Here is a 13,286-nt window from a genome sequence, read left to right on the forward strand (position 1 = left end):
AATAAAGAATAAAGGTGAAAAGCAACACATTTCTACTTAGTAACTATATTTGTTAGCTCAAGGTCTAAAATACTTAATAAATATATATTGAAGAATTGCAGTAATTTAGACTTCAGAGGAACAAGAATGTGGCTATATCCTAAACAACATATTGTATGTTGTTTTGAGGAGGCAAGGAGAAGGTGTTCTTGAGCTGTGGTTTATTCTTTACTATTTTTTAATCTTTGTGTTCCTGTTTTGCTTAGTTCTATTACTGCAGTTGTCTTCTAAACTTTGTAGTATATCTTTTTAAAATTGCAGCTGTTGTATATAGTAGTATAGAAAAAACAATGAAAATTACCAATGCACTTTGAACTTGTGAATTGCACTGAACAACCAGTGATGTTCTGAATATACATTTAGCATTTTTTGGGGGGTTGTTTTAGTGGCATTTACCTTTACCATGGTAATATGTTTACCTTATGATAGGAAGTCAGATTAGATGTGGGCATTTCCTAGAGGTTTGAACATGCAGTGGTTTGACATCCTGCCGGGAGACACAATCCCTGAGGAGTATTGTATATAGGGAGATGTGTCTGTGTATTGTTACACTGATAGCCTGTGTCTGGGACAGCTCAATCATATATACATATTTTGTATATCTTGCAGATTGGGTGACTCCTTAGAAATTAAGCAGCAACTTTGTAGGTAGCTGCTTTTTGCTACAAGATTTGGGATTATAGGGGAAAGTCTAGTGATAAGGCATGCGTATGTATATTGTTCCTCTGAGGTGCTGATGACGCACAGAAACTCTAGTAACATCACTATTTTAAACTTGGGTTTCCTTTTAGGGTAGCCTCTGTTCCAAGGCTAGCTGAACACGTTAGGAATAGTACACCATTGCAGGGAGGAGGCTGTAGAGGGTTGTATTGTTCCAAATTTGAGAGGCTTAAAAACCTGGATTTAAACAGAAATTTATCTATGACTTAAATACAGATATACTCTTGCTTCATCAAAATACACGGGCTTACTTGTGGATACTTGGGATTTCAGCTTATATATGGGGTTTTTTTGTGGTTGTTGTTAAGTTATTCATTGCAATGAATATCCTCTTCCACCCTCCCCTTTGACTCGTGAGCAAAACATGAAGGCAAGCTGTCTTGACTTAATTACTAATTTAAATACTACTGTTAATAATCCTTACTGTAGCAGATGTGTGCAGCATGTAACTGTTTGCCAAAAATAAATCTATTTTGGAAGTTGCTCTGAGAGTTTGTAGCTCAGCTGCCTTTTCTTAAGGATCTTGCACTCTATCGTTGGGTTATAATTCTAATTTTTCATTAATTTTTGTGGAAGCAGATGTTAACTTTAAGTTTTGTTGCTATGTCCAATCACAGGAAGAAGGCATGGTTGAGATAAGTTATTTTCCTCCTGAAGGCTTGATTGACTTGATGTACTTCCCATACTATGGGAAAAGCTTGCATGTAAGTATGCCTTAATAATGGCCTTCATTTTGTAAATGTTTTGTTTATGTTTATGTTTACAGTTATGAGCATCAGATTGATTCTGAAGTTTGAACTCTGTAATGAGGTACTCATAAGGAATATTACATATGCAGAAATTTCACAGTGCTTGGTGAGATTAGAGATACGCTTTAACAGACATAAGGAAATAAACTGGGCATTGTCCTAATGCAGAAGAGGCTGTGTACTAGCAGTGTTAAGGGCATCTGCTGCTTTTTGGTCACTGATACCTTTTGGAATCTTTTTGAATGCATGGAAAGGCAGGAGAAGTGAACTGGTTCTTCGGATTACAATACAGTTGCCAATAGTTAATCCTTGGTATTTATATATAGAATATTAAGTTTATAATTCATTATGGTATTGTTGATTATTTCTTTGTGACTCTACGGTCATGTTTTCTATTTGCTCTTTTTTATGAAGAAGCACTTCAAGGTAGCAGATAGTTCGGGGGGTTTTAAGTTGTTGGGGTTTTTTAATTTTCTTTTGTTTTTCTTTGCTTATTCCATCTATCCTCATTGTATTCTGATATAAATTTTATTTATCTAATTGAAGAACACTTGAGTTTTAAAAAAACCCAAAGCCCACTACGTTATGGACACAGAATATGTAGAGTTAAAACTCCAATTTATTTTCAAACTTGAATTTAGTTATTTTTTTCTTTGCTAGCATTAATTTGTTGTAACTACATACAGAAGCTCTGTACCATTTATCAAATGTAAAATTGTATTGCCTCTTATTGACAAAGTTATTTAGTAAACACCCTCACTGTTCACCACTGAAGATAAAAGTACTTTTTAAACATAAATCTGTTAGATCCATAGTATACCACAGTGGGTGGTTGTGATTTCCCTGAAAACTATTCCTTTATCAGTTATTTTTCCATTGTACTCTATACTTACCTGAAGCAGTTCACATAACCTTTTTTTATCCTCACATGGCTTTTACTAATGAGGAAGGAGTTTGTTTTTCTTCATCATTTGTTTTCATGTTACTTATGGGTAGTTCTGTGTTTTCAATTTTGTTATCAGACTCTTTGAATTGGTAAACCGTCCATTTCCTTAGACATACAAGATCAGAGAAAGAGTGTCAACCTCTGCTTCCAGCAGGCAGGGTCAGTACATACTCTATCCCCTTCCTGGAATGAAAGAATAGAGAAAGAGAGCTCTGCTTCGCTAAGAAACACAACATAGAGTGTCAGTAGACCTTGAGATGGTAGGAGGTAGTTTGTACCAAAGACAGGACGAAGAACTTTGCTGACAAAATTCCTGTCTTGCAGCTATACTGATGGAAAAGGAGAGATTGTGAAAGAAGATTAATGAAGTCAGGCAAAACTCAGTGCTATTACTTGCTTGAGTTAGGGGATTAAGAAAGAGCTTTACTTTTTTAAAATAAATTTTCTTTTTTGGGGGGGTGGGGGTAGGTGGTTTTTTTTTTTCAGATTTTGGTTGAATGTCCTTTCATGTTCACTTTGTCATGTGGGATAGGGGCTATGGTTTGAGGGATTCTTGCTCGTGTGAAGCTGAATTCTCATAACATTAGTATATTGTGAAAAAGAAGAAGCATAAGAAGAGTTGTGAGAGGTTGAGGTATTTGACTAGGTCTCGGGAGATTGGTCTGATTTCTTGGTTGTACAACAGAATTTTTATGTTATGTCAGTGTGGAATTGTTGAATTCCTTTTTTTGTAAAGGAGTTAAGAGGATTCAACTAATCTTTCTGCTCTTGTGCTAAGGTAGGAGCCATAAAAATACTAGTATCTACAGTTTTGTGGTTCAGAATGGTTATTTGCCTTTTGCTGCTCAGCACAATGAACCCAACTCCCTGACCTTAGGGAATGTTACTACAGATCATCTAAAAAAGGTGCTTAATGAGGATGCTGGTTCTTCTCCCTCTTCCCACCCAATTTTATATTGAGTAAAAGTCCATTCTGGTATTGTCTGTCTTCAAAACATCATAGAAATTTGTGTACCTATTTAAAACATCTTGGCCATGAGAAGACTTCTCTGAGGAAAACCAGGAATTTAATTTCTGATTTTTGGAAACCTCAGTTAGTACCTCAAATGTGGTATTACCCTTAAAACTGGAGAATTTTGAGGGTGTCTTGCCTAGCTGCATTTCCCCCTCCTAGTTTATAGGTGCACGGGAAAATTTCTGATCTCGTAAAATCACTATCCAAGGAAAGTAGTTACTTCAATCTATTACTTACTTACTCGTACTTCACATTAAAGATTTTAGCACATCAGTCTCCATGCCATCATGCTTTGTAAATGAGACTGAGTATTGTGTAGAGCTTTCTTTGGCAGAGAAGTAGAGAACATAGTCTAAAAATAACAGAAATTATTAAGGAGTCTCTTCAGTTAATGAGGTAAAAAAACCCAAACACCTAACTCAAAATTTTGTTTGATTAAAATTTAAGGCCTATACTTGTATAATACTGTAGTATTGTATTTAGTCCACTGGCTTATACGAATTTTTACTGAGGAAGTAATTAATTTTGCTTAATCAGCAGTCAGCAGTATCAACTTAAAAATGATAAATAAATTATGGAAATAATTTATGAATATTGGATGGAATGCTGCTTTAACGGTGTATAATAAATAAGCTCATATTTAATTCATAGGCACTTTACAGGAGAATTCTAGTAGTCCTATTTGAAATGGACTTGAGAAATAATATTGGGTTGACAAAAAAACCTTTCTGCATTCATTGTTAAATTTTAATTTTTATTATAGGGAAGGAGTCAAGAATTCAAATTGTTTCACCAAATATGATTGACCAGGATACTGTCAGAATGTTCAAGGAAAAGTTTCTGTGCAGATGTATGAAACAGATCAATCCATTCTGAAATGTGTTTTGCTGAACAAGTAAATGGGATAGGGTGGAAGGGAAGCTAGTGTACTGGTATTTGTTGAATCATGCTTTTGGCAAAAAGCACTTAAAACCATGCTAGAAAAGTTATGTTCTATAGTAGATTTAAACGAACAGACACAAAAACAAAATCCCCCAAACCCACAGAAACGCACAGAAGACACAATGGAATGGATAGGAAGGAAGAATATAATTTCAGATTCTATTTCAAGTAGATGTTTCAAGAAAAATTTGACCCAATGTAATAGAAAGGGGTAAAGTCATACATCTCTTGAAGATACTCTCTGTGACTTAAATTATGTTGAACATATTAGTTAATAAATAGTATGAAGAATTTATACTGACTGTCTAACTTGGGGGGGGGGGGCGGAAGCCTTACCTGAGTCAGATTGGGCTTCGAAAGGTTGGGTTTTTAATTAGCTTTTTTCTTAATTGTTCTGATGGATTAAATGTTAATTTAAATGCTGACTTACTCTATCTCAAATATTTTCCCCGTCTTTCTGTTTACTAGGCTCACTATTTACAGCCTCTAGTGGCTGTTCAACTAGCAATTAACTCCAACAGTACCAAAGAAGAAATAACAATTGAGTGTAAGATCCTGGGCTCACCTAATTTAAAAAATGAAGATGATCGTGACAAGTTTCTGGGACGAATTGCCTTCAAAGTTCAGATGACTGAATAGCAGGAGTAGAAAATTCTCTACAAAGTAAACATTGTGTTGTCTGTTTTGTCAGCTGGACATGCCATTCTAGGGTATGAGACCATCTTGGAGAATGTTAAGGTGGTTTATGGTGTTCAGGATAGCATAATAATATGCTTCCAGATCGTATGTTTAAAATCCCTCAAAGTAAATGCCTATCCTGCTTCTGCCTGCCCCGTTGGAACAGTGTACAGACTATAGTTGTGTCATAGGGACCTGTAAATAGCTGTTTTCAAACACATAATAATGGTGACCTTTGTCCTGTTCTAAAATGTGGTTTTATCCCCAAGTGAGTGTCTCAAGCTTAATGTGCTGTGCTATGTAAATATTGTATTGATTTAACACTGGTTTAACTGTCATATCTCAATGCTGACACAGTTGTAGGGATAAATAATAAATGGTACCTGATTGACATAGTGATTTTTTTTGTAAGAGTAAACACCTCCAATGTAAATTGTGTGTATGGGAGTGGGTGGGTGGGTGGATGGCTGTGTGGAGATGCCTTAAGTTGTAGACTGGGTGGCGTGGGAGAATTGAAATGGATTTTAAGAGTTGGTATGGATTTCTGAAAAATCAGTGCTCAACTAGTACTTTCTTGTGCTTGTCACTGTGCAAGTATTGTGTACATGTAATACTTGGTATAGAGTTTGGTATTCTAGCTGAGGAATCGAATCTTTCTTCGTGTTGTTAATTGCTTGCGATATGTGGAGCACAAATAAAATCTATACAATATTTTAAAACTTTTTAGTTCAGAAATATCAATATACAACAGTTTAAATTCTTTAGGGTCCTGGTAACAGTTGTACAACAGAGCTGCTTGAAAGAAATGGCCTCACTGTTGTGGAAATAATAGGCTTTCATTTTCCAATTAAAAAATTTCCTGAAGAACCTCTGTTTAAAAAAAGGAAAAAAAGGATTGTCTTGATTAAACATTCCTGTTTAATTTATATACTTGTTTCGTTGCATCATTTTAACATGCTTTACGTCTTCGTCTGCTATTTCATCCTGGGTTTTCTGTGTATTTTGTCATCATCCATTTAGAAAATTGGTGCCATCAGCTGCTTTATAGAAATATCCCATTGACTTGAAGTGGATTACTTGCAGTTTAACTGAAGTATTTTCATTAATCCAGTTGCTAAAATGACTGCAAATAGACTAATTTATTTGTGACTTATCCCATTAAACCAAGCTGACCCAATATATTGGGTTGTAACTTCTGCGGTCTTGCTGACATGGGTTTTATATTACTCTTCCCTAGGGGTTTTTTTTGTTTGTTTTGGTCTTGGTTTTTTTGAGCACATGGTCCCCATTCTGATGTCTTGTCAATACTGAAGACCACAGCAAATCAGCATTTGTGTAAATACCTGTAGTTCTGCTAGTTAGTCCTAAATTTCTCACTTAACATGCTTTTATGCCTAATTCTTACAGTGTTTTTTAATATTTTATTTAAAAAAATTAAATGAATGATTGCTAGAATTCAAGATCCTGTCTTAATGCTCTGCTTTGAAAATGGTTGAGGCCAGTCTAAGCTACATTAGTGCAAAACTTTTTAACACCTGTGCAGGCTTACACTGGTGCATAGTTGGAGGAAGCTGCTCTTAGTGGGACTTGAAGAGTGTGTTGAACTTCATTAAAAATAGATTTATACTGATATGATACCATTCAGCATGCTTTTTTGTTGTTGTCTACAAAAGAAAAATTGTTCATTACATTATGGAATGGGTACTTTTGTAATAATAGCATGCATTAATACTGAATAAGAATGTTCTTTCAAAATACTCCATTACTAATGTTTTAAATCATGCACTTTTAAAGCTGGGATACCTGAGTTCTTGAAAATATGACTAATTGCTTCTCTGTACATTAATACTGCCTGAAAGTATTTTAATTGTCATGAGGGAACTTAAAAGTGTTGATGTTGCATCTCAAAATGAAAAGGACTAGCTTCATGTAAAAAAAAACTTTCATGTTTGTGTTCACTTAGGAAAGGTAAGAAGTTCTGGAGAAACACTCAGTTTTCAAATGAGATGATTTTTGCAACAATTTCTCTTTCGACTTATCTATATAGACAAAGCATGAAATGGCAACTCTTCACCAGCACTTTTCAGACAGGTAGAACTCAATAAACTCCTGTTCTCCTTAGATTTTGTAGGAGTGTTTTTTTTTAATTTAATCACATAGGGATTATCAGTTGAGGGGAGGGGAGAAAGAAAACTTCTGAAAGGGTTCAACTATCAAAATTAGCATGTAAAATGTATGTAGGTAGTGAGTTTAGCACTAAACTATTTAATTAAAACCTGTACTATTTCCTTATTTTTATTTCTGTGTCTTAAGAATTTGAGTAAGTAAATGATCTAGCAGTTATTTATAAACTGGTGTATTGACTATTAGGACATGATAAAATTATTCATTTTCTTCATGTGAAACTTACGGTAAAGGTTCCTTGGACTTAATTTTAAATTTTAATTAAAGATTTAAATTTACTAACTTGGTATGTTTGACTTTTATACTGGTAAATACTTATTTGTCTTACTGGGTAACTTTTAGTGCCTTTGAGTCTGGAACAAGGATTTTAAACTTTGTGAAATTGCCAGTTGTTGCAGGTGCTGTTTCATAGCACCATGAAAACCTACTTCTATCCAATTCAGCGGAGGTACCTTCTTCTCTTTGCCAAGCCCCGCCATGCTCCACCCCACACATGAACACACACACGCAGGCCTAAAAGGGAAGCTGAAGAGAGGATTGTTAACAGACAAAATTAGCTACAGGTTGTATTTACACTGCTCATGAGTAGGTAAGGTGATCCTGTGAGTACAAATGACACTTGTCACTGACAGGTAAGAACTTCCTGCCTGAACAGGACCCTAGTCACCAAGCCCTGCTGACTGATGGCCTGCAATGGTTTCAATGCAATGTTCTTGGAACCTGGCACTGAACCTGGATTTTCCCTGTTTCAGGATTTTTTTTCTACCTCTCTGTGAAGCTCATTTTTCCTAACTTTTGGATGATATGAGGCAAATAGAGCTTAAAGCTGAACACAAAGTTTTGTATACTTAAACATTCAGAGAGTAAACTTTGGTCTCCTTAAAAAATGAGATGGGTCTTCTGGGATGGAGAAAAATGTCTTCATTGTACAATTTAAGGCTTAACTGAAAAATATTAGATTTAGATACTAAGCGTACATGGGCAGCTCTGAGGATGGATTTCCAAACCTCAGAATACTTGAAGCTTCAATCGTAAGTTTATCTTTTTGCAATTATTCAGAGCTTTGACTTCCCTGCTAGAGAAACATTCATCTTCTTGCTAGTTAGGCACTTTGTTAAAACACATCAGCATTCATGCTAAGTCTACTGTCAAATTACTGAAGCCTTTTAATGAATTTATCTTTGTGTTAATATGTTTGTAGATGGCATACCTGAAAACTAGTACTTTTTGTCTTACAGAAGAAATCACTCTGTTAATACTATCTACAATGAAAAATCTTTAATTTACACAAGATTTTTGTAATAGAATGTTCAAGGCATAAATGTGTTCAGAAACAACTGTTCAGTTTTGCCCATAGGTCAGATCTAGCTTTATACCTGCTGAGAGTAGAAACTTCACCTACGACAGGCAGAACTCTGGTCTCCCTTTGCTACAAGCTGTTGCAAACTTGGAAATGGTCTGAGGCCATTGTGCTCTCTACTCTGTGCTGTACACTGGGGGAATGTAATTGTTTTATTTAGTTCAACCCACCCTCTACATCAATACTGAGTTGTTTTTCTGGTTTGGTATTTGTGTTTTTTTTTCTTTTGGGTAAGAATGAAGACTAGATGTGGAGTTTCCTTCAGTTTACTTTTGAAGAATATCCCTTCTGTACTGGAAGCTTTACTTGTATTAGCCCTGCTGGGGGGGGATAGTTGAAGTAAGTTTTAATGTCAGCTGTTTCACATCATGAATATTTGTCCTGATGCTTGTTTGGTTGCAGGTGTTAGGCTACGCACCAAGAATGAGACTCCTCTTTTACCTTAGAAGTTACCTGACTATGAAGTCAGTGTTGCTATAGACAAAGATTCCGTCAGAGAGGCTTGATTTTACAGTAGTCTTAGTTGTCCTTCAGTTAAAATGGAGTAACTGTCATTGTCTTGTTAGAAGAAGCATTTTAATACAAAAGATCAGAATTAGTTCCTTTTTATGGGATACTTTTCACAGTTTTTCTTCCTGTCTAAATTGGGGGGGGGGAATTGGAGAAAAGCTAAGCAGAAAATTCACATTATTACAGTTTGAAGTCTGTTAATTTGGTGACTGCGATTCTGAACGTAAAATCAGTGCAACACGAGGGTTATCGGAAGCTTGCATGTCACTGTGTAGAGGATTGATGTGTAGATTGGTTTGGATCAAATAGCTTTACTAATTCATGATGAAGAGTATGACATTTTGTCTCTTTCAATCTCAGGTAAGCATCTAAAGAAGCCAATAAAGGAAGTGTCAAAGTTATGTTCACTAGCATGTACTTATATCTTGTATGTGATGCAGCTCTGAACAGTGAGTATTGCGTGTAGCTATGTAAACAGTGCCTCGTTTTGATTTTGCAGTAACTGAAGGGAATTGCGAAGAGTTCAATGTGGATTTAGCAACAGCTCCTTAAAAGGGCTGATAGGTATCAATGTATTATTTGAAACCAAAAATGTAATCCCATATTTTATTTTAGAAAGTATACTTAGCTGTGTATATTATGTGTTAGAGAGGATTATAATATTTTGAATTTGCTTTACCAGGTGCATGGAATAAAAGTGTCCTTCCAGTACCCAAATATTTTGTGACTTGTGAGCATATTAATGCTATTTCTATTTTTCTAACATGAGAGCCCCTACAGTGATAACTCCTGCAGGGTTTATTGTCCCTAACAAGGGCTCTCTTAAACCTGCTATGGCTGTAGAGTCTAACTGCAGAAACTGCCACTGCACTCCTAATTACAAATGGGACAGATGCACTTACTTAACACTTTAAATATTTTAGTGGCTGTTACTTAGTACCAAGTTGTCTGAACCTTTTAAGTGTTCTTGTGAATGAGGAGAAAGCATAATGCATCATAATGGGTGAGTTTTGGTTACTCCTAACTTCTTTTAGCTCCTTTTGCCTTTTAAGTTTAGTGAGAGGATAGCATAGAATTAGTACAGCATCTGTCATTCTAGAAGTTTCTCTAAATTTGTTTGGGTTTAGAAATTGCTTAATTTAAACACTACTTACAAGTGGTAGTAAATTTCAGCCTGATTGGTTTAAACAGTTTAAAACAAGTCCACAGATAAGGTTACAAATATTAATCTACTCTTAAAAAAATTTGCATGAGTGGGTCTGCCTTCTTTTGAGGTGACAGGTATAGTAGCAGCTCATGATTAATGTCCTCTGGTTCCCTACAAGTCCCTAAGCAAACTGCTCAATATTTCATTGAGCTATTCACTTAAGGCCAACTATAGCCACGGGTGTAAAATTAGGAGCTTTCTGAGTCTTTGCGCCTGGTCCCCCACCCTCAGCATTTCAAATGACTAAAGCTGAGCATAGTGAGCCAATAAAGTACAGAGAAGTTTAGCTGCTAAAGAAAGTGAACTGGGATTCTTGACTTTGTAAGAAAACAAATCTACCTCTGAAAAAGTAAAGCTGAATTCAGATAAAATTCTCCAGGTGGTTGGGAGCGTCTTAGTTACTTCACTTGATGTTTTTTGTAGATGTCCTTTCAGTGGATGGTGCACGCTGCATGCCAAGAGCAAGTACTATCGCCTGAGGCCAGCCCTACAGTTTGAACTGGAGTTGTTTGTGGTCATGCTGGCAAGACTTGCAGGTTCATTGTAGTGCAGTCTCCTCTTCAGGCTTACAACCCTTGTGCTATGGAAGAGAAGGCAAGTTGCGCGGCAGGAGGATGTAAGTTTTGAAAGAGGGGCAGTGTTGCTGTAGGTAGTTCCCTCCGTCTAGATGGATAGCTCTGTGTGCTTGTGGATTGACGAGAACTTTTTCCCAAAGATAACACGATAGCCGTTAAGGGAAGGAGGATGTAACCTGGACTGGGTGGGTGTCAGGTGCGGGACCAGGAAGGTTTGTAATGCTTCTGTGGATTGTATAGTACCTTCCTTGCTGGGTGTAAGGAAGCTTCTTGAAGCTGTTAAGAGATTGTTGGGAAGGTCTGAAGTGAAGTCTATGCAAACCAACAGCATTATGGATAGGAGAAAAGTAAGAGGTAAAATACCTGTTGAGGTTTTTCTAGAGAACTCAATGATCAAGTACTGGCTCCTTTAGTAGCCTTTTTGTGAAATATACCCTATAGTTTAGAAAATCATGTAGAAAAAAGAGGTTAAACTTGGGAAAACTGGGGACAGCTTACAGGACAAAAGGAATATATTTTCCCAGTGTAAATTCCAACTAGAACAGAACAGATCTAGACTTCTATCAGTTAAAATTTTCTACTGGAAGATGAGCATGAAGCTGATAGGCATAGAAAGGTTCGCACTGAGGTTCAAGGCAATGCATTAACCTACCTGTGAAGTCTGAAACACCTCTCAATCTTATTAATTACCTTAAAGGATATAAAAACAGAACACAGTGAAGAACAACTTTCTTTACATAAACCCCCTTTAATATGACACAGAAGTAACTGACCCCAAATCAAGTGTATTACAAAATGCTTGTAGTTTTAAGGGTTTACGTGTAGTAGTGATATCCTCACTTAAAGCCAAGGCACTTCAGAAAAATAGTAAAAGAAAGATCATTAGGGGCACTGTAGTAACAAAGTACAAATTATACTGGAATGGCAGGGCAGGAGTGATAACTATGCATTAAGGTAAAATAGCTGTCGGGATGTCGCTTGGACTGCCTTTGTCTGCATGAGGAAAGTGCTGTAGGGTTACGTTAGTAATCAGTTACCACAATTGTCCAGTACCAAGTACATGAGATTTTAATGTTGAAATCATATCTAAGTCTTTCTAGATTTTTAATTGAGAGCGTTAATGCAGGACATAAAATGAGCAAACAAGATACTGGAGGCGATAAAATCACCAGGTCAGAACAGGGAGCTGTATTCTCTGTCAGTGGTCACAGCACATGTGCTGGTATATAAGTCAGATGATTGCTTCAGCCATGCTTAAAACTTTCCTGATATCTTAATAACAGAACCGAGGGAGGACAAAAAAAATCCCAAAACCTTTCCAGGATTGTTCTGAAAAAAAGTGCTCTGTAAGACCTTGAGCTTTAACTTAGTTTGCAGTGACAAAGTGTCTGCAGGCCCTCACAAATAACTGTGGTCAGGCACCTTAATCGGATTACAAATCTGAAACGAAGGCACTGTGGAATGTGTCTTGTAACTTTTAAAATGACTCTGCTGGATTTCTGTTTCTCATGGGGGAGAAGAAAGATTAAGGGATAGTCACATCCCAATTTTTTCTTGCTGCTTCCCTTCCTGTTCAAAGATTAGTTCTGATTAATAGTGGGAATACTTCTATTTGTTATCTTTCCTTCAATAGTGGTGCTTAGCTCCCCAGCTGTTCACATTTGGTAGTGGAATAGATAATAGAAGAGTATCAAAGATCTTCTTTAAGACCTTCAGTTCCTCAAAGACCTTCAGTGTATTGTTAGAGTTTGGGAGGATGTCTAGAAGAAGACAGTTTTCTTCTTTAACATAGCCATCTGGTGAGGCAAAAGAGAAGTGTGTCACTAACCCTGCAGTGTTTTATCATAACGCACAGAAGCCCTGATTAGAGGTGTTAAGTGGTGGTGTTCAGGAAGCTGCAGCCTAGAGAGGCTGAGCAGAAGCACACAGGTCAGTGTATGTGTCACAGCTTACTGATTTTTGACCATTTGATCTTTTTTGAAATAATGTGTACAGTCTCTAGCTGAAAATAATAGGTATGATGGTTGATCTGGATGCTCCTAATCGTTTGACAAACACCTTGAAAATTAAAGTCTTTTTTTCTGTCACCTGTATTTTGGTGGATCAGGGTATTTTGCTTCCTCCTGCAGTGTACCACCGGCACGCAGAAAGCTGCTGCTGCAGTGGATCTCGTGTTTCCAGGTGCCCCAGTGCGCTAAAGTAGGTCAAAAATTGCATAAGATGCCGTTACTGGAAACTGCTGTAGGCTGACTTGCATATAAAAACTCAGCAGTGCAACTAGCAAATGCACTCTGACAAACAGAAATGCAGCCACGACTTGAGACATGACAAGAGAGCTCTCTGAAGTCTCCCTAGGCATAG

The 13,286-nt window shown here is 36.7% G+C and overlaps 1 protein-coding gene across 1 annotated transcript in view; it reads left to right on the forward strand.

The window, feature by feature from the left end:
- ATP1B3 (ATPase Na+/K+ transporting subunit beta 3) overlaps nucleotides 1–7,551 on the forward strand; it is a 28,117-nt gene extending 20,566 nt beyond the window's left edge. Inside the window, exons 6-7 of the mRNA XM_075417982.1 lie at nucleotides 1,377–1,463; nucleotides 4,880–7,551. Of these exons, the coding sequence (XP_075274097.1) occupies nucleotides 1,377–1,463; nucleotides 4,880–5,050 (258 nt within the window). The 3' untranslated portion in view covers nucleotides 5,051–7,551. The remainder of the gene's footprint in view (nucleotides 1–1,376; nucleotides 1,464–4,879) is intronic.
- Nucleotides 7,552–13,286: the final 5,735 nt, after the last annotated feature.

This window comes from Opisthocomus hoazin, chromosome 4 (genome assembly GCF_030867145.1).
Source record: "Opisthocomus hoazin isolate bOpiHoa1 chromosome 4, bOpiHoa1.hap1, whole genome shotgun sequence".
Classification (NCBI taxonomy): domain Eukaryota; kingdom Metazoa; phylum Chordata; class Aves; order Opisthocomiformes; family Opisthocomidae; genus Opisthocomus; species Opisthocomus hoazin.